Source organism: Carassius carassius, chromosome 5, assembly GCF_963082965.1.
Source record: "Carassius carassius chromosome 5, fCarCar2.1, whole genome shotgun sequence".
NCBI classification, from domain to species: domain Eukaryota; kingdom Metazoa; phylum Chordata; class Actinopteri; order Cypriniformes; family Cyprinidae; genus Carassius; species Carassius carassius.
Window position 1 is genome coordinate 19955229 of NC_081759.1, and position 19971 is coordinate 19975199.

The 19971-nt window shown below is 38.3% G+C and overlaps 1 protein-coding gene across 2 annotated transcripts in view; it reads right to left on the reverse strand.

The window, feature by feature from the left end:
- Nucleotides 1–19971, reverse strand: part of LOC132140948 (collagen alpha-1(XXVII) chain B-like) — a 100580-nt gene that overhangs the window by 16665 nt on the left and 63944 nt on the right. For both annotated transcript variants that reach the window (XM_059550044.1, XM_059550045.1), the window contains exons 23-40: nucleotides 17844–17897; nucleotides 13542–13586; nucleotides 13388–13441; nucleotides 13117–13170; nucleotides 12376–12429; nucleotides 11710–11763; nucleotides 8410–8463; nucleotides 7770–7814; nucleotides 7400–7444; nucleotides 7200–7253; nucleotides 6047–6100; nucleotides 5553–5606; nucleotides 5325–5378; nucleotides 3199–3252; nucleotides 2966–3073; nucleotides 2518–2571; nucleotides 2253–2360; nucleotides 1874–1927 (exon numbers count right to left, since the gene is read on the reverse strand). In XM_059550044.1, the coding sequence (XP_059406027.1) occupies nucleotides 1874–1927; nucleotides 2253–2360; nucleotides 2518–2571; nucleotides 2966–3073; nucleotides 3199–3252; nucleotides 5325–5378; nucleotides 5553–5606; nucleotides 6047–6100; nucleotides 7200–7253; nucleotides 7400–7444; nucleotides 7770–7814; nucleotides 8410–8463; nucleotides 11710–11763; nucleotides 12376–12429; nucleotides 13117–13170; nucleotides 13388–13441; nucleotides 13542–13586; nucleotides 17844–17897 (1053 nt within the window). The remainder of the gene's footprint in view (nucleotides 1–1873; nucleotides 1928–2252; nucleotides 2361–2517; nucleotides 2572–2965; nucleotides 3074–3198; nucleotides 3253–5324; nucleotides 5379–5552; nucleotides 5607–6046; nucleotides 6101–7199; nucleotides 7254–7399; nucleotides 7445–7769; nucleotides 7815–8409; nucleotides 8464–11709; nucleotides 11764–12375; nucleotides 12430–13116; nucleotides 13171–13387; nucleotides 13442–13541; nucleotides 13587–17843; nucleotides 17898–19971) is intronic.

Consider the following 19971-nt stretch of genomic DNA (forward strand, 5'->3'; position numbering starts at 1 on the left):
ACGTTGATGTGATGTTGGCGAGGTTTTCCATCTGAGTGTGCTACACTCATGTACCTCATATAATCCGGGTTCAAAAATCCCTATTTTTGTTAGCATGAACCAGCAAGAGAGACGTGCGTTTACTGTCTCGTTGATACAGTATGGTACATCCGATAAGGATAAGGTCAAAACTTACCTTTTCTTTGTGCAACTTCAGGCTCCGTATTGAACAAAGTTGGACGTTGTGGCAGCTCCATCTGTAATCTTCGACCGCATGTTTTGTAAATTGCAACTCGTTTTTTGTCGACTACCTCGTAATTTTTATAGCCAAACGAAACTATCTTTGGTATCATTTTCCCAACTGGCGCATTGTTTCTTGTTGCACTTCAGTGGTTGTCTTTCAATGTGCCTGCTTAGATGCTGTCGAATCAAACCAACGTGGGACTACAGTGATTTGGATGTCGTGCAGGCAGCGTGCGTGCTCTCTGCATGCATACAGGTGGTGCACATTTTTTTTCACAGATGCAGATACACTAAGAGCGGCGCGGCCGTGTGAACACTTTTTTTTTTTTTTTTTTTTTTTTTCCCAGGTTTTCATGGGAAGTAGCAAGTCTTCTCGAGTCAAAAGGCGTAAGTCCAAGTGAAGTCACGAGTCATTGATGTTAAAGTCCAAGTCGAGTTGCAAGTCTTACATTTTGTCGAGTCTGAAGTCATCAAATTCATGACTCGAGTCTGACTCGAGTCCAAGTCACATGACTCGAGTCCACACCTCTGCCAATCTCCATCTGTGTTTCATTATTCATTGTAGTCTGTTTGTCTGACCTATTATATATCTTTTCATTAAATCCCCTTGCACTTGCATCACTGTGTCGTGATAGTTAAGACTTGGCCATGCCCCCCTAAAAAGGCTCATTCAAACACATCCCCACGTCTACGTCACAATGTGGCAATATTTGCATAATGCCGCCCAAATGTTCACGCAAAGAAAGACATGGTTTCAGTACCGCAGTTAGTGTTGAAGCAGCCATGTCAGGGAGATGCTGTGTGTATCTAGGCATAAGCAAAAGCACTTGATTTGGCCTTCAGAAAATAGATGCATTTAGGAATCTTTAAGATTACTTACAACAGAACAGCAATGCATTTTATGGACGATCGTTTCGTGAACCTAGGAGAGGAGGTCATTCTAACTTTGCTACGACAATCTGGCGCTTCTGACTCCGCTACTGGAAGTATGTTTTGTTATTAGTTTAAGTATTAAACTAAGTATTAAACTATGCTGTTGAATGTTTAAATGCTGGGTTTTGTGCAGTGTGTGTGTGTGCGCGCGTGTGTGTGATAGAGAGAGAGAGAGACAGGGTCACACAGTGAAGTCAGCTGTCTTAACCGTCCCTGGATTGTATACTGCAAACACATACGAGCTTCATCACGTTTCTGTCATGCGACTCTGTTCCCCTTTCGGCTTGAACTGACGGTAAAACTAAGGACATTATTAATTGTCTTTACATTTTTTTTTTTGAAAGATGAAACTTGCTATTATGGAAAGGGGTGTAACATTTCCGATGAGTGATCGACAAATCACAATGCACTGGGTCAGTTGGCCAATCAGAGCAGACTGCGCTTGTCAGAAGGAGGGACTTTGAGCGAGGCGGGGCATAGAAGACCTACAGTAATGTACAGTATTTGAAAAATGATGTGTTTTTTTGAACATTAAAGCATGTCAAGATATTCTGTTACACCAAAAACACTAAATAATGATCTTTAAAAAAAGCATTATACAGTACGACCCCTTTAAGAAGCTCACATAAAGTAGAGCAGCTGTTTTGATTTTGTACCATTTTTTTGCTAAGGTAAAATAAAGTCTTTATAAGGCATGTCTATGTTAAGTAACACTTACTTCATATCCCACTAAACCTGGTTCTCCATGCTGACCCATTTTTCCCGGAGCGCCCTGAAAATGATAACCATGGGATCAGAGTTAGCTTCAGATAGCATAATCGGAAACTCCATTCTTGCCTAAACGAAACACAATTAAACATTACATTTTCATTGGTGTATAATAACATAAGTATCAGCATTTTCTGTGGTTTGTAAATTTTGTAATACAAGATGGTTAAAATATATCTCTGGCAAAGGAAAGGCTATTTCAGAGAAAAGCATCTGTTTTTATTTCTTCTTTCAGTGACCTCATTAGACCTTTGTAATCAATGGACCTTAAGTCGTTTTGGTCTGCCAAAAAAATGTTGCACATTCAAAAACATTTTATTTATTTTTACCATAAACCCAGTAGTTCCTCTGTTTCCTTTTGGCCCGATGAAACCCATGGCAGCTTGTTCTCCCATTGGTCCAGTCTCGCCAAGGTGACCCTGATGACCTTTGCTGCCCTGAAATGAAATGAAGCATCATTTATACTTTACATATGGACACACACACACACACACACACACACACACACACACACACACTGATATCTAATAATAAGTACTGACGAGAGAGTAGTGACGGCTAACCATGTAAACTAAAATGTCATAAATGAAATACCTTCTCTCCTGGTTTTCCCCTCTCACCAGTTTTTCCAGGCTTGCCCTCAGGGCCCTGAAATTACATTACAGAGTTGACACACTGCAAAAATTAATTGAGAGACATCTCTGAATGAACACATTCAATGTGACTAATGGCTTTAATCATTCAGAACTACCACAAGGAGGTGTAGTTTGTCTCTGCTGTCATCCAACATCACTTTGTCTTCAACAAAACCTTAAAGCATGTACTATGAGCAATAAAGTGCTCTAGAGTGAAACGGTTTACACCAGTCCAGCTGAGAAACTGCTGAATCCAGTTCAAAGCTTATCTAAAACTTTCTACAAATAAAATATGGCAAACCAAAATATCACAACTATTTAATTTTCACTGATAAATCCACAAAAACAATAGCACTATGGGTGTGATACACATGAAAACCTTGACAAAATGATCTTTGATTTCGCACCTTGACACCTGTCAAGCCAGGATCTCCGACACGGCCTTCTGTCCCTTTAAATCCGATGGCTCCTTTTTCACCTGTTTCTCCTTCCATACCAATGTCACCCTTTTCACCCTAGAGACAACAACACACATTGAATCTTAAGCAAACAAACATAACATCTACTAACATTTTTAAATACATGTTTAAACATTTTTAAATAAACATTTAAAAAAAAATGTATTTGGTATTTTTCGGACCTTAGCTCCATCAGGGCCACTTAGACCAGCCTCCCCATCAAGCCCAGGGTCGCCCTGAACAAGAACTTCATTAAAAAAAATTCACTGAACTACTTTAAAAAGACACAAATGTGGACTTTATTCAGGGTAGATGCCATATTTAGCTTGACACAAATGAAAACAAAGCTGTGAAGGACAAATGTGTTGAGTTTCTAGGTTGCATGTAATAAACCATCCCTTGTGAAAAAGTACACTTAAGTCATACTTGTCAAAAGATCCTTGTTATGGAAGTAATATATTTGTGACAAACAGATCAATGAAATCATCAGATTGAGCTTCTTCAACTTGAGGATGATCTCTAAGATTAAGCCATTTTTATCCCAGAAAGATTTGGAAAATTTATGGATTTGCATTTATGGTTTTGAGATTAGATTACTGCATCTCGCTATATTATTGAGCTCAAATTAAAATTTGAGACAGATTGCAGATAGTCCAAAATGCGGCTGCAAAAATTCTCACTGGCACGTGTAAATTAGATCATATAACAATGGTGTTAAAATCATTGCACTGGTTGGCTGTTTCTTTTATGATTGATTTTTAAATTGTATTATTTGTATTTCATTCTCTACATTGCATAACATTATATATTGCGTATGTATTATAATTATAATAATGTATTATAATTTAAATTAGGGATGTCCAGATCCGATCACGTGATCGGAAAACGGGCCCGATCGCGTGGTTTCAGACTCGATCGGAATCGGACATTACCTCCCGATCAGGACTCGGAGATATATATATATATATATTTCTCATTAATTTTTAACACATCTTTTGTTATGCGGTGGCACAGAGTTAGACCTTTTTGACTCCACACAGAAACAGCAACGCGTGCGGCATGACATCACTTTGTTTTCAAGAGCTGGTGTGAATAAATATAGATTCAAACTCAAAGAGACAGGATAGTCTGCGCATGACCTGATATTTCATTCGGACCCAGAATACAGCGAGATAAACATCACAGAGCGCTAAACTCTCATGCAGTGTGTGTTTCATTCATACTCGAAGCCGGAGCGCGCTCTCGCGCTGATATCAGGATATTCCTAATATGGACAAAAGCGTCCAGCTATGCTGTGGTGCTCACAGGAAAACAGAAACTTATTCAAACACGAAGACATTAATATACGATCACGACAATAAATTGTGTTTTAAGTCATCTCCAGCAGGTGATAAATAAAGTATGAACAATGCAGTGCTGATTGACATAGTATTTATTACAGTATAGAAACTATTCTGCATTATTATGTGACAAACAGTGTTTGTAGTATATAAACAAATCATTATTATTTGTTATTGTCCAGCATTTATAGATTTCTAAGCCAATTAAAAGCTAGAAATTAGAGAAAAAATAAAGTTGCCTATACTACCAGTCAGAAGTTTTTGAACAGTAAGCTTGTTAAGGTTTTTTTTTTTATTTTTTAAGAAGTCTCTTCTGTTCACCAAGCCTGCATTTATTTGATCCAAAGTACAGCAAAACAGTAAGATTTTGAAATATTTTTACTAGCCTATTTAAAATAGCTGTTTTATATTTGAATATATTTCAAAATGTAATTTATTGAAGATCCTGGATCTGTTTTTTCGCTCTTCTTTATTCTTTTTTTTTTTAATGTATTATAGAAGTATCGGATTGGGACTCGGTATCGGCAGATACTCAAAATCAAATGACTCGGACTCGAGGACAAAAAAACCTGATCGGGACATCCCTAATTTAAATGTATTTAAACTCAATTCAATTAGCTAAACTTTCAAGAGCTTTTCTAACTCACTGCAGCAGGACTTAAATACATCTTTAAATACAACTGCAATTACAGATTTGTAATAAATTTGTACAAATATAACATTTGTAAAATAAGTCTACTTCTTTCAAGCACAATAAGATTATTAAAGCATGATTTATAATGTACAATGATGTGTATAATGTATTTTATTTATGTAAAATCTACTTTTAAGATTTGAAGCACACATTCAATATAATTAAGCACATTTAGTAACAGCACATAAGCGCCTCAGTGACTGAATGTATTCAACAGTGAAACCCACTGAACTGACAGTGAATAAAGACTATTACACCTAGCGGATGAACCTACTCGAGGTCCAATCCAGCCTTGCTCTCCCACATTCCCAGGAGATCCAGCAGCTCCCTAAAAAATGTGGAAAAAAAAGTTAAAACTCTAATTTCAGCATAATTTGTGCCTTGTATAAAACATCTGCATATGACCACTGTAGCCTCACTATGGTAAATTTTTGACATGACATCATTACAAATCAGAATTCTGTAAAATGTACAGCATAAGAAAACACAGCAGGTGTTTCACCTTCTCTCCTGGTTCACCTGGTAAGCCTCGCTCCCCAACCTTCCCAGGTAAACCCTGTCAAACAAACCAGGAAACTAATGAACATGGACCGTTTCAATTTCTGTATCTTATTACAGTCTTTGGTCCCTCACAGCTAAGAAAACATGTGGGAATAATAGAAAGGTAATTAGAAACAAAGGGACAATGTGGGACAAAATCTGTCTCTTATTTTGGTTTCATTCGTTAAAGTATTTTAATTGACAAAGCCAAGCTAAGTGTTTTCTAGTGCCACCTGAGGACATTGTAATTGTATACAGGAACCACAAATAATCTGGCATTCGCTAAATTAGGGCATAAATAGAATTGTTTAGCAAAAAAGAGAAGAATAGGACAGAGGGGTACAATAAGAAATAACACCGCTGGAAAGAGCTGGAAAAATAGAGAACTGATCTAATAATGCTGGAATACAATATAAAATATCAACACATATCTGAATATTACGGCAAGAATCTTACCACTGCTCCAGTCTCACCCAATGGACCTAATACTCCCGATGGCCCTTGAGGACCCTGTTAAGAGACAGAAAACATATGGCTGTCATATCAGCTACTGAAACAATGATACAAATCTGAACACTGTTGTTCAAAAGATTGCACTCAAGTCCAATTTTTTGAACAATTGTGTTTAGATTTGTTACACTAATCAAAAAGATGGTTATATGTGTATATATATATATATATATATATATATATATATATATATATATATATATATATATTGTTACAAAAGAGTTCAATTTCAAATAAATGCTATTCTTTTTGATCATCAATGAAAAAATACTTTTTTGTGCTTACCACTTTTTAGTAAGCAGCCCAAATTTTTTCGTCACTGATAATAATGTTTACTGAGCATAATATCAGCATATTTCTAGAGGATCATGTGACACTGAAGACTGCAGTCACATCACAGGAATTACAGGAATAAATTAAACTATAATATTTCACAATATTATGGCTTTTACTGTATTTGATCAAACATTTGCTTTGGTGATTGTTAAAAAAACATTTTGAAAAATCGTACTGCCCCCAAACTTTTCGACAGTGGCGTATGTTAACCTCATATCATTCTCATTTAATGTGGACTGGCACATCTCTGTATTTTTAAAGCAAAGTTTGATGTGATTTTATAGATTTATTTAAATATGACATTAAAACTAAAGAAGATATTCTGAGAAATGTCTTAGTTTCTGTTCAAACAATGGAAGTCAATGCAATTTGCTAACTCTTTTCCAAACCTGGCTCCGTTCTGGTACGGAACAGTAACTTATCACAAATCACTCATTTCCAGATGGATAAAATTAAGTCCTGTTTTTTTTTTTTTTTTTAGGGTTGAATTTGTTTTATTTAAGAATAAATGCTGCCATTAGTTGTCACATCACACTGACATCATCAAATCCGATATGCCACATGCATTAGTACCATTTTAATCGGATCTTAACAGTGGAAGAGAACGAAGCCAGTTATTAAAGGCTTAAATTTCAGTCTGAAATTCAAAGGACTTGGAAAAGATGGACTGCTTCATAAACATTTTATGGTGTTTTTTTTGCCGTTTTGGAGCTTGACAGTCCAAACCCTCATTCATTATACAGTATATGAATGATGTACTTACAGGTTCTCCTAAGATGCCCTTTGCGCCAGGAGGTCCTGTTGGCCCTTGAACTCCCTAGAAAATGGATATACATATTTACTTGAAAAAAAAATATATAGGGTAATATATATATATATATATATATATATATATATATATTATAAACTTTTTTCCATTTTTTTAAACTGTTGAAAATGTTTTTTAAACAATCAGTTACTTACAGGAAATCCAATTGATCCGGTTTCACCAGTTTCACCAATTTTACCCTATTACACAACAAAGAGTCTCAGTGTCTCTGCATCTGGTCATTGGCGCAGTTCCCAGTTCTTTACCCTTAAAAGATGCATGGTAGTACCCTAATAGTATATATTACTATCTTAAGGGTACATATAACTACTGTAAGGTACAAATATGCACCATCTGGGCATTAGGTACAAGGTACAAAGGTGTCCCTTTTGAGGATACTGCCCCAGTGACACGCTGCTGTACACCTAAAGGCACAATTTTTGCACAATTTTCACTTATTTATTTTTTGGATTGTGTCAAAATTTAAGAGATAGGCCTGTAAAACAAATAGAACTATAATTTTACCATTTGTCCATTGAAGCCTTGTTTTCCCAGTGGGCCTTCAGGACCCTGCAGAAAGAGCACAGTGACCAACTGTTTTCCATTGCAACAACAAAAATCTAAATATTCTTTATACTGTTTGATCAAACCAAAACCAACTATTTTGGAAATGTTTTGAGACAACCTTCAATGCACCCTGTTTCCAGGATTGTAAGGTTGATAAAATGTTGTGCTGACAATTTAGATGTGTTTCATATGTTGTTTTGTTCTGTGGTAGGGAAAATGAGGTGCATGCCAGCATGGAGGAAATGGAGTACTTCATCTTGAAAAATAGCATAGCATTACTACGCCGTTCTCAACAAACACCATTCACTACATTTTGGAGTTACTGACATCTCACGGGGATACAATTGCAAACAATTACTAAGCTAAATGTTTCAAGATCTTAATATTAAGCTGCCAGTGAAGATTAATATCAAATGAATCATATGCAGCCCTAACCGTACTTATAAACAATAATGAAAACAAGGAAACAGTAATGTCTTTAGTACAAAAAGGTGACTATTACTGATGAAAGTTTAAGACTATTTTTTTAATCAGTATGATGACTGTAAGATATCATGCAGGAACTTAGCTCTACTAGAACCATTGCTGAATATTTCACCTTCATTCCCATCACTCCTTTGTCTCCGACTGGTCCGTCTGGGCCCATCGCACCCTGTGTAGAATATAGAGAGATGGAAATGGCATCATGGAGCAGACACATATGGGTGTAAAAAATACAATGAAAAACAGCAGAGGGCACACTTGTACAAACAAAGACATCAGTGGTGATACTCCGGGTCAAGAGAACACGTTTACTATTGTCACCTAGTGTAACTAGCAGATATACAGTATAGCATTAGTCAAAGTTTGACAAACCTATATGACAAATAGACAACTAATTCAAAGTAATTTATATGACGTATGGATGTGAATGAGTCAAATCTCCAGCTCACCAGGGGCAAAAACCTCAATGAATACAGCATTAGCCTAAAAACTTCTGTGAAACATTAGCCTTTCACATCAAGGAAGTTCAGTCACAGTAAAATGGAAAGCTGCCATTTATATTTCCATTGTGATGACTCATAAGGCTTATGAAAAATGTAGAGCCACAGCTGGGTGATCTCTGACTTTGAGGGATTTCTTTGTCTGGAAGGTGGAAACAGTGATCAATGGGCATATTATGATGGCTGCAATTGCTGTGGCTCCTGCTGAAGAACAGACGTGTGGTGCTCCTCTGACAGAACTTGCTTTTGAGGGCCAGTGCCACACTGCTGCCTCTGTTCTTGTGATCTGATGTCATTCAGCAAACCTTTGACCTTTCAGGGGCTAATGACAACATTTGGACTGATTGGAATCAGGCTTGGAAATAAACTTGAATCATAAAAAGGAAGTCAAAATAAAACATCAGAATCTGAATCCTAATTCTAAATAAAAGTCCTGTCCTTGTTTCGGTGGCAATGGTTTGTAGGTTTTCAACGAAAGCATTTTTCTGTAACACATTATTTTAAGGTTTCCTTGTTACAAAATTACTATTATAACAACAATAGATTATGAATATTTACATACAAGTAACCCTAAGCCAAACCCTAACCCTAAAGTACATGTAGTTAATTAATATTACTGAGTACTTAAATGTATAGTTACACTGTAACAAGGACACCTTAAAATAAAGTGTAACCCATTTTTCTTTGAATTCTATGCTGATATAGTTATTGCTATCTTATTATAAAACTTTAAAAAGTTGTTTTAAAATGGTTAAGAGCGTATTTTTTTACACCATAAGCATCACCAAAAAAGCAGAACTGCAAAACCTACGACTGGTTTTCTGAACATTCTCTGATATTGATTAGAAGACTGATATCACTAAAAATCACTTTATTGGTTATCAGTGTTGCTGTGTTAAGCTGATTAGAATGCTCTACAATTGTTATTTACAATAAAACAAGCTGCTTTTAAATTGAAACTAAATTGCATGTACAAAATACAACAGTATAGTGAGTTCAATAAACTCCACCAGCATAAATTGAATAAAAAATAAAGCAAAAACACCTAATGTGAATTCTTTCATCATTTATAGAATCTTTCTGTATTGTAAAAAGGTACATTACCATCTTGCAATGTTGCAACTACCGCTTCCTAACTCACAAATACAAACTTTCAAGGAGGACTTGAATGCCTCAGAAGTTTTAAACATTTGAGTTGATCTGACAGAATGCCCAATGAACTTTTCACTTTATGATCAATATTTCAAACTATTTTTAATTTGTCTGTGAGGTGAGAAGACTTTCTATTCCTAAATAAATTACATGAATATTGGTCTCTAAAGAGCAGCGAGATAAATGGATCTGTCTGTGGGAACTAACAGAACTGAGCATTTTGAAAATGACGAGGCTCAAATCCCAGACCTCCACGTTTTCCATCAGTGGTAATTCAGTACTAACTGCCTTTCATCTTTTGTTTGTTGAAGGATTAATGTTTCATTTGTAATGGTAAATTAAGTTTATGAAATGTGTTTTTGTGATGCGAGTAAAGACGGGAAGCTAGAAAAGCTATTGCAGATAGTATTAACACATTAAACAACATGAACTTATGTGAAATTCATTATGAGTAAAAGCTTCAACACAAATGTCCACAATAAATCATAGTGGACCCTATTAACTTTCATAATGCATGTTCCTTGTCGTACTCTGATAGTCATTATATCAATGCAGGTTATTGCAAAGAAATAGAAACAATGTTTAAACAAACTAAAATAATAATACTCAAGTGCTCATTTCATGTAGGCTGTGCAAGCTATTGGATAAGGTTAAACTAAAGCCAATTAGGTCATAGAAAGGACCTACATTTTTTCTCATTGAATATTGTGTTTCTCTTTGAAATATGTTATATTACAGAAGTAAAATTGGTGCAAATGGTATTCATATTGACCTGAAGAGTTTTTTGAGTGTTCTTATCTGCTGAGAATCATCATAAATCAAACATCATTGGCATAATCTCCAAGCTTGGGACTTTCCCATCAGTACTTGAAGGTTGAACTCTTTAGCAACCCCCACGTTCCCATTACCCATAACACCCATAACCTATGACACACGCTAAAACTCGACTTTCACAGTAAATTCGAAATGCTTCAAGCTGCTCATGAGTATTGCCTCTTCTCCACAGCTGATCGGAGACTGTCTTTTGTTTGCCCTTAACTCCCATGGCTCGCTTTGATTCGGAACAGATCCCTGTGGGTGGCACTGATTCCTTTATTGTGTAAGTACTTTTTCACTTCTAAAAAAGTCTAACTGCAGCTGGACTTTTTTTTTAACATTATGTGAAATAGATTTTTCCCCAGTCATTGAAAGGTTTGTCCTAATTTTTTGTGCTTGAGCTTTGTAGACATTATCATCACAGTTGTGGGGATAAAACTAAAATACAGGAAATTTGAATGTAGAAGTGGCATGTCATTTAAAATTTTTAATTAGGTTTTAATGGTAATGTAATCAGAGCTGATGTAAAGATACCAGCTATCAAGCTCTTCTGCCATGATGCTGTCACTGACTGTAAATACAAAGGAAATATAGCCCAGTATAGCTTCCAGTAACCACTGCATTAGCAGGATGCAAAACTATCCAAAGATGACAGAACTATATGCCAATGCAAAACTCATTACAGGCCTATGTAAACTTCAATGGCCTCCTCTAAAGAAAAAAAATCTTGAGTATACAGTGATAACGATCTAGAGAGATTACAAAAATATGTTAATTTAATATAGAGTTGTGAAATGAAGACGACTTCTGATGAGCATAGCTTGAACATTATACTGTTTTACTTACAAAAATACATGTTACTTTTAATTCTTGAGCATTTTGACTTTCCAAAGCACATGTTCATGTAAGGATCATCATTACTAATAGTCAAAATGATCTGTTCTTACCATTCTGCCTTTGGGTCCTCTGGTGCCGCTGTGGCCCCTAGACCCGGGATGCCCCTGAAAACACAGAACAGAGTCTTGAATCAGGCAGCAGGAGAATGTTCCCTGAGAAAATAAGTTAGAGCTGGCAAGAGTCTCTGGCAGGCAAACAAACATCTCTTGACCCGATTACAACTACAGGGTCAAAGCTCTGTCCTTCAAAGGCTGGTGTTTATGTTTGTACTCCGCTGCACTTTTTGCCCTCCTCATAGGGTCATCAGAGTGTCTTCAAAAGGTATTTCCTGCCAAACGTTTGCATGATGTCAACATTCGTGTGAAAAGAGCAAAGAAGCCCAAGGAGTTGTCAGGTTTCATTCAGTAGGACTCTAATTATGCTAGTGTCTGAGTCTATCATCAGTGTCCATGGACAGCTCTAATGAGAGAATGTAAATAGTGCTGTGTGGAGGCAAAATGTTTATTTGATTACTGAATAAAATGAGACAGACTTGGCCGGTTATGATGCTTCTGTAATCTGGATTTACCTGACGGCTGCACAAGACGTGGAAATTACCATAGAAAAGTAAGACGCAAAACAGAGCTGATTTGTGCTGATTTTACTTTATGCAGAGACTCTTGGCCAGGGATAAATTAAGTCAGTTTATATATACTGAATACATAACATTGACTTACTGGTGTACCTTCTGGTCCAGATGGGCCTCTCTCACCCGGGGGCCCTGGGTGTCCCTAAAACAACAATCACAGACACTTCATTATAGAACAATCTCTATTACAAGAACTAATTTCTACAAAACTCTCACTCAGTTGTGTTTGTTTAATTGTTCTGTTTTAAATTAACAACTCTACACCATTGCAAGTTACTTTGGTGGTGTGGTAATTTACACAAAGCATGTGATATTATTATTAACATATTTGTGCAGCATCGAAGAGCTCTTATAAGCTTGATGCAGTAAACTAAACAGAGAACAACTCCTATGTTGTTCGTTGGCAAGCGCTCTTAATTAACAATGGAAATGAAGAAGGACGATTTTTTGAATTGCCATGGGCAACTAATACATATAGACAGTTTTAGGTGTGATAGGAACTACTGAAACAGTGAAATGACGACAAAACTTATTGGAAAGACTGGAGGGTTGCTGTTGGAGTTCTTTGGAGTGGCTTGAATTTGGTTTCAACTTTGACATTGTTCCCAAACCACTTTGCACAGCAAATGGCTACAATTTCCTTATGTCATTGAAAGGGAAACGACTCTTGCAGTGGTCTAGCTGATTATCTCATGAATGGAAAATGGCTGATGAGGCATCTTCCCACATACTACTACTTTCCAACCATTGTAGTTGTGATCTGTGTGAGTTATAGTGACTGCCCAAGGTTCCCCTGAGAGCGGAGACGTGATCCAGACTTACTCCTTACCATCGCTCCCTTTTCTCCAGCTGGCCCGGGCAGACCCATCTCACCCCGATCTCCCTGAGAGCACAAGAAACACATCTAAGCCAAACAACACAGCAGAAGATAACACTAACATCAAGGAAAAACAACACTGACCATGATACAAAACCAACATAAATGTCTGATGATTGATTTAAAACACATGCCATATATAAACAGGAACCAAGATTAATCTGAATTTAACATGATAGATTAGGCGGAATGCTGTGAAACTGCTGTGAAACAGAATGCTGACCTTTTCTCCAGGAAACCCCACCTCCCCGACAGGTCCGACAAAACCAATAAGACCCTATTGCGCACAAAGAAATAAGGAAAAAGAAACTCAAAAGATTATTAACTCAATGTTAAAATGCATATAAATATAAACAAGTATAGGAAAAATCATTTACCCTCTCACCAAGCATCCCAGGATTTCCAGGAAATCCAGGCTCTCCCTACAGTAAAGGGACAAGATTTGCAATTCAGAAACTCAGATGTTGATGTATTCATTAACAACATAACAATCTCTAATAAAGAGGACTCATTCACACATTATTGGGAACAGAAACAAGTAAAGGGCGTTTCTTCAACTATGACACTATATTGCCCATAATTAGGATTATTCCAACATTAGTGTACTTGTTTACCAATGAGACAACAGTGTCAGTGAAGAGCTTGGGATGAAATAAGACACATGTGATGTGTGAGAACCAGAAAAATTAAGGGCAAATGTTACAAACATAATGTTGTAATTTATTCAAAAATGCACAATGTGTAGAATTTTTTCTTAATTGTATTTAGAATACATTTATGAAATTAGTCTTAAATACTACATTGATTAAAAACAATTTGATGATAAAAAATATTTTTACTTTTTTTAAAAATTAAAATGTAATTTTCATCACAGAATGCTGTTAACTCTATGAAGCCATCAGTGTGCAAACGTCTAAAGCCTCTAATTATTAACATTATTAAAACAACATCTACTACATTCTTCTGTTGTCTGATTTTTAGTTTATACTTTTTTTGCAAGTAAAATCTTTAGTAGTATAATTGTAAAAATGTCCAACTTCAGGTCGTAGTTTTTAACTTTTAAGAAGTAAATGAAGTAAACATAACTTTTAAAAATAACTTTTAGTACTATTTCAGGATGGACTGAAGCAACTTACTTAATTATCCATACATCAAAAATTGATTAACAAGCTTTTGAGGAACATTTACTTCTGTCTCACTCTCAATCATCATTGTATTGCATTTCATTACATTAATATTACAGAGCTTTGATAATAAAACTAAACATTTAAATATCTTAAGACATATTATTGGAAGACACAGAGTGACAACTGATGTATTTATTTACAGTATGTAAGTTGTTTTTGTAAGGAGTCAATTATGGAACTTATAACATAGTTACCAAACCTCAAATATTGCTCAGATGTTGCATTTAAAGATATTGTGACGGGAGGAGCACAAGACAGACACAGTGGGCGTGGCGTCAGGCCTCGGAGAGGCTTTTATTAACAGAAATCAAATAAAACAGGGGATAAAAGTGGCCAAAGGGGAAGAGTGTCCAAAATAAACAGGGAATCTGGTGTCCTCGTCATGCTGCGGGGTTCGTGTGGGTCGGGCAGTGTTCATGGAGGAAGGGTCCAGGTAAGGGGCGGAGTCTGACGGCCGCACGCGCTCCCCTCTTCGGTCCGGGGCGCGAGGGGCGCCGGCTTCCTCTAACGGCCGCATCACTCTCGTTGGCCGCGGCGCTGGCAGGGGATGGACGGCCCGGCATCCTGGCCCGACGGCCGTGTAAACGGGTGCGGTTCCCATCCGGATCGCGGGTCCGGCAGCTCACGTCTCTGGTGGCGCGGGAGTCCCTCAACACACCCTTCCTGGACCCACGAGGACACCAGTATGCATGCACGGGGAAGAGACCGGTCTCCCGGGGAGAGGCGCGTTGGGCTTTTAAACAGCGGCGGTGATGAGGCTCCATTTCCTTCAGGTGTGCCCCATCACACGCCGCCAGCCCTGACTCGTGCAGCGCCCCTCCTCTCACACACCCACTCCAGTCGGGAGCCTGGTGAAGGGCGGCGATTTAGGACGGGGTGCCGGTGACAATCAGGGAGGAGGCAGCTAACTCGTCACATTCCCCCTCCCAAGCGACATCCCCGTCATCAGGGCGCCGCCCACACGGGAGTGCTACCATCCTCAACCAGGCTCCAAACGGTCGGAGTGGGCGGGGATTCCTCTCCGGGCAGTCCTCCCTCTCGCAGCGCACTGGAACAGGGACAGAGAAACCGGGTTTTAGTGACAGCCTCAACCAACCACAGGGTAAAATGACAATAATAGATAAGTCACTTACCCCTTTTGTGGCTGGGAGGCTGTCCCTGGTTTTCCTCCGTCCCAGTCCGGGTTCTCACGAACGTTTGCAAGCGAGAGGCAGTGACGTCACCAGATGTTTCCCAACTGCGCTGTCTAGGCTCCGTCTTGCCCGCATTCTCCACCACTGTGACGGGAGGAGCACAAGACAGACACAGTGGGCATGGCGTCAGGCCTCGGAGAGGCTTTTATTAACAGAAATCAAATAAAACAGGGGATAAAAGTGGCCAGAGGGGAAGAGTGTCCAAAATAAACAGGGAATCTGGTGTCCTCGTCGTGCTGCGGGGTTCGTGTGGGTCGGGCAGTGTTCATGGAGGAAGGGACCAGGTAAGGGGCGGAGTATGGCGGCCGCACGTGCTCCCCTCTTCGGCCCGGGGCGCGAGGGGCGCCGGCTTCCTCTAGCAGCCGCATCACTCTCGTTGGCCGCGGCGCTGGCAGGGGAAGGACGGCCCGGCATCCTGGCCCGACGGCCGTGTAAACGGGTGCAGTTCCCATCCGGATCGCGGGTCCGGCAGCTCACGTCTCTGGTGGCGCGGGAGTCCCTCAACGCACCCTTCCTGGATGCACGAGGACACTATTGTGCATGCACGGGGAAGAGACCGGTCTCCCGAGGAGAGGCGCGTTGGGCTTTTAAACAGCGGCGGTGATGAGGCTCCATTTCCTTCAGGTGTGCCCCATCACACGCCGCCAGCCCTGACTCGTGCAGTGCCCCTCCTCTCACACACCCACTCCAGTCGGGAGCCTGGTGAAGGGCGGCGATTTAGGACGGGGTGCCGGTGACAATCAGGGAGGAGGCAGCTGACTCGTCACAATATTCATCAGGTTTTTGTCCTTAAAACGCTCTTGTGAGTAGGATTTATTTACTACATATCTCATCTACAACACCTCTATTGCAAAAATGTCACTTTAGACTTGGTAATGGAGGACTGAGCCTTTTATAGCAGACTAATGCAGTTATAAATACTTAATAATGAAGTTGTTAGACGGACAGAAGGATAGGGAGATTAAGCATGTGTAAAACACCCGAGTCTGTGCGCCTCTCAATAGTAATTAGCAGCAGCATCTCTGCTAATAGCCACATGTTATGTGGTCAAGACATGCCTGGAACTATTTTATCCATGTGTTTCCCTGAAAATAATTGCTCACCTTGGAACGTTTGTCAATCAGATTCAAGCATTCAACAGCCCTGTAATATAAACTGTTATAAACTGGGGTGCACATAATTTTTTCAGCCTGGTTCTCATAAGAGAACCTGCATATTTGGTTTGGTCCTCACACTGCAAATACCGTGACCCATTAAATATTGGGACCCATATAATATAGTATATAACTACAATTTTTTTTTATAATATTATTGCACTATTTTAGTTTTTTTTTCATAAAATAAACGAAATAATAATGTTTGATTAATATTGTTAAAAACAAAAGGTAGGCCTAGTATTAAATACAAATACAATTATTTTATTGCTAGTAAATTTTAAAATAAAATGCTAATATTTACTACTACTTTGTTTGCCTCTTTAAGAACAATCGCTTTATGTATTCCCTAATTGTACGTCGCTTTGGGTAAAAGCGTCTAAAAATAAATAAATAAAAGCTTTTTCATAATTTTAATTTTAACTTAAAATCAGCAGGCTTTTATTTTGACGGGTTGCTTGCAAGTAAGTATATGTGCTTCTGGATTTAGCGCTGCTGCTGATTAAAGAGCATCAGTCAATGAATGTTACAGTTAAAAGCATGGGATCGCCTAGATTTATGCTTTCAGTTTGAAAATAAATATTATATAGTACAGTTCGTCGATCTAAAATGGTAATTGTTTATTAACATGCAAATGCGCTGTCAGAATTTGTTTATATAGCACATTTTTTATTTTGGTAGCGCATGCGAACCTGCGGACAACTTATGTGCACCCTTGGTTATAGAGATGGTTACATTACCAGCTTTCAGAATTTTATCTTATCTCTCCACAAGTAACATTAATCAAATTGCATATATTTTGGGCCCCTGAATAAAACCGATGTCTTTATGAACTCTATTTTCTCCTACGCCATACTATATTAGCCATAAATGCCTCACGTTTCAAGAATGATACTTTTATTAACACAAATTATCTTGGATATTATTTCATACATTAGGCTTTATATGGTTGACATGGTGTGATGATGAAATAATGTGGTGGGAATTTTCATTAAGAATAGATTACTTTTAAAGAAAAAACTATGGAGATTGAGAGTCTAAAGATTTTCTATTCGGCCAAACTTGGCCAAATAGTTGAAGAAACACATTTAATTGACAATTGGAGTCTAAATTATAGTAGCTATTTGGCTGTCATGAATTCTTACCTTCATTCCATCCTCCCCTGGATTCCCAGGGAAACCCTTCCTCCCAGGTCTGCCCTGAACAGAAAGTAGAAATGACCCATAGTACTGGACTCCCAGGCCTCTAAATCTACTCCCTGACATCTCATTAGACCCTGCCCTGGGACCAATCTCCTCCATTCACCAACATATGAGCTCTCCCAGAATAATTCAGAAACAGATGCATCACCTCCAGTCTCACAGATCTAGTGAACAATACTCAGAAGTGTTTATGTTGGAGCTCTGATAGATAGTCATCTCTTAGCTAATGTCTGACTCTTTTGCATCATTAGCTAAATTATCCACACTGGCCTCACTTGGACAGACTCTCTAAAATCATGGGATCTTTGGCAAGGTTTGTACATGAAAAACTGGGTTAAATGCAATGAACTGTTAATTTGAATCCATCTCTTGTTGTCAGGTACAGGCAGCTGTTTGTATGACAAGCTTTGGCATGAGGACAGACATTTTTTTTATGCCATCATTACTGAATCAGAGTCGAGTCTGTATGGTGTTGTGAAATTGGTTTGGGAGAGAGGGAGATTGTTGTATTTGGAGGATTTTAAAACTAAAAATTATAAAAGTCTTTGCTGAGTGACATAAACCAACAGGAGTGCCTGAAGTCTATTACTATATTACACTAAATGCTCAACTGTAACACACAAAAATTAGAAAATTATAAGAAAATATGAACCAGCATCAACAACTTTCAAGGAAGCCTCTGGTCAGGAGCCGTAAGGTTCCTTAGAAAGTCAATAGACTATAAGTCAATGTGATTGCTAAGATGTCTAATTGAAGTTTAACTCAAGATATCCAATGGTGCGTTTCCACCGAAATTACCCGGAACATTTGTACCAGGAACTTTTTTCCCAGGAACTTTTTTCCCCCCAGACCTGTTGCTTTCTGCGTTTCCACCGCGGTGTAAAGTACCGGGAAGATTAGGCAAATAGACTGGTGACGTAGGTCTGCGTGCGTTTCTCAATATAAAGTACGCTGATTTTGGATGTGCATTCTCGGTAGTGCGGACTTTGTGCATTCGACTCGGGAGTGTGATGTCCGTGACGACGCAAGTCCAGTAAATCTGCAAACAGCAGCGTACTTGATAACTTCAGTCAGCTGACCATGGCTGCTGCTATTTTCCTCTCTGTATATTTACAATAAAACGAAATAGGATATCAAATACCACTGCCTCCTTTCGTTTTCATTTAAGCATAATAACAGCTGCAGAAATGTACTTAGTTCAGGGATATGTGTATATATACAGCCATTACAATGAAATGAAATATTATATAGATTTGCCTTTTTTTAAATTTTCATTTTAACATATAGTTAATTGAATACAGACCAAAGATAACCAGTTAGATTTACCCAAAAAACGAATTATATTTTATGTTTAACCACTAAAGAGACATCAGAGCCAGCGGCACACATCAGAAGGTCTAGCCTAGGTGAGGCTGCTCTCGGCGGATACATGAGGACTGATCTCCCGCTGATCGAGTGGAGCTCACCGTCTCTGAGATCGGCGAAACACATTTTTAAATAGGCGCTGTCTTTATAAATAAACCACAGATTTGAGTTTTAAACAACTACATTCTCGCCTGAAATACTTTTAAAATTACATTTCATGACACAATAAAACAGTAATATTTTGAACATGATCCTAATAAATGGTGGTTGAACTCGATCAATGCTGCGTGAACTCAACTCGCTTTGGCTACTGCAATTTTCCTCTCAGTATATTTACAATAAAACGAAATAGGATATCAAATACCACTGCCTCCTTTCGTTTTCATTTAAGCATAATAACAGCTGCAGAAATGTACTTAGTTCAGGGATATGTGTATATATACAGCCATTACAATGAAACGAAATATTATATAGATTTGACTTCTTTATTTTCATTTTAACATATAGATAAATTGAATACAGACCAAAGAAAACCTGTTAGATTTACCCCGCAGCTGAATTATATTTTATGTTTAACCACTAAAGAGACATCACAGTCAGCGGCACACATCAGAAGGTCTAGCCGAAGTGAGGCTGCTTCTCGGCGGATAGATGATTACTGAGCTCCCGCTGGTCACGTGGAGCTGACCGTCTCTGAGATCGGCGA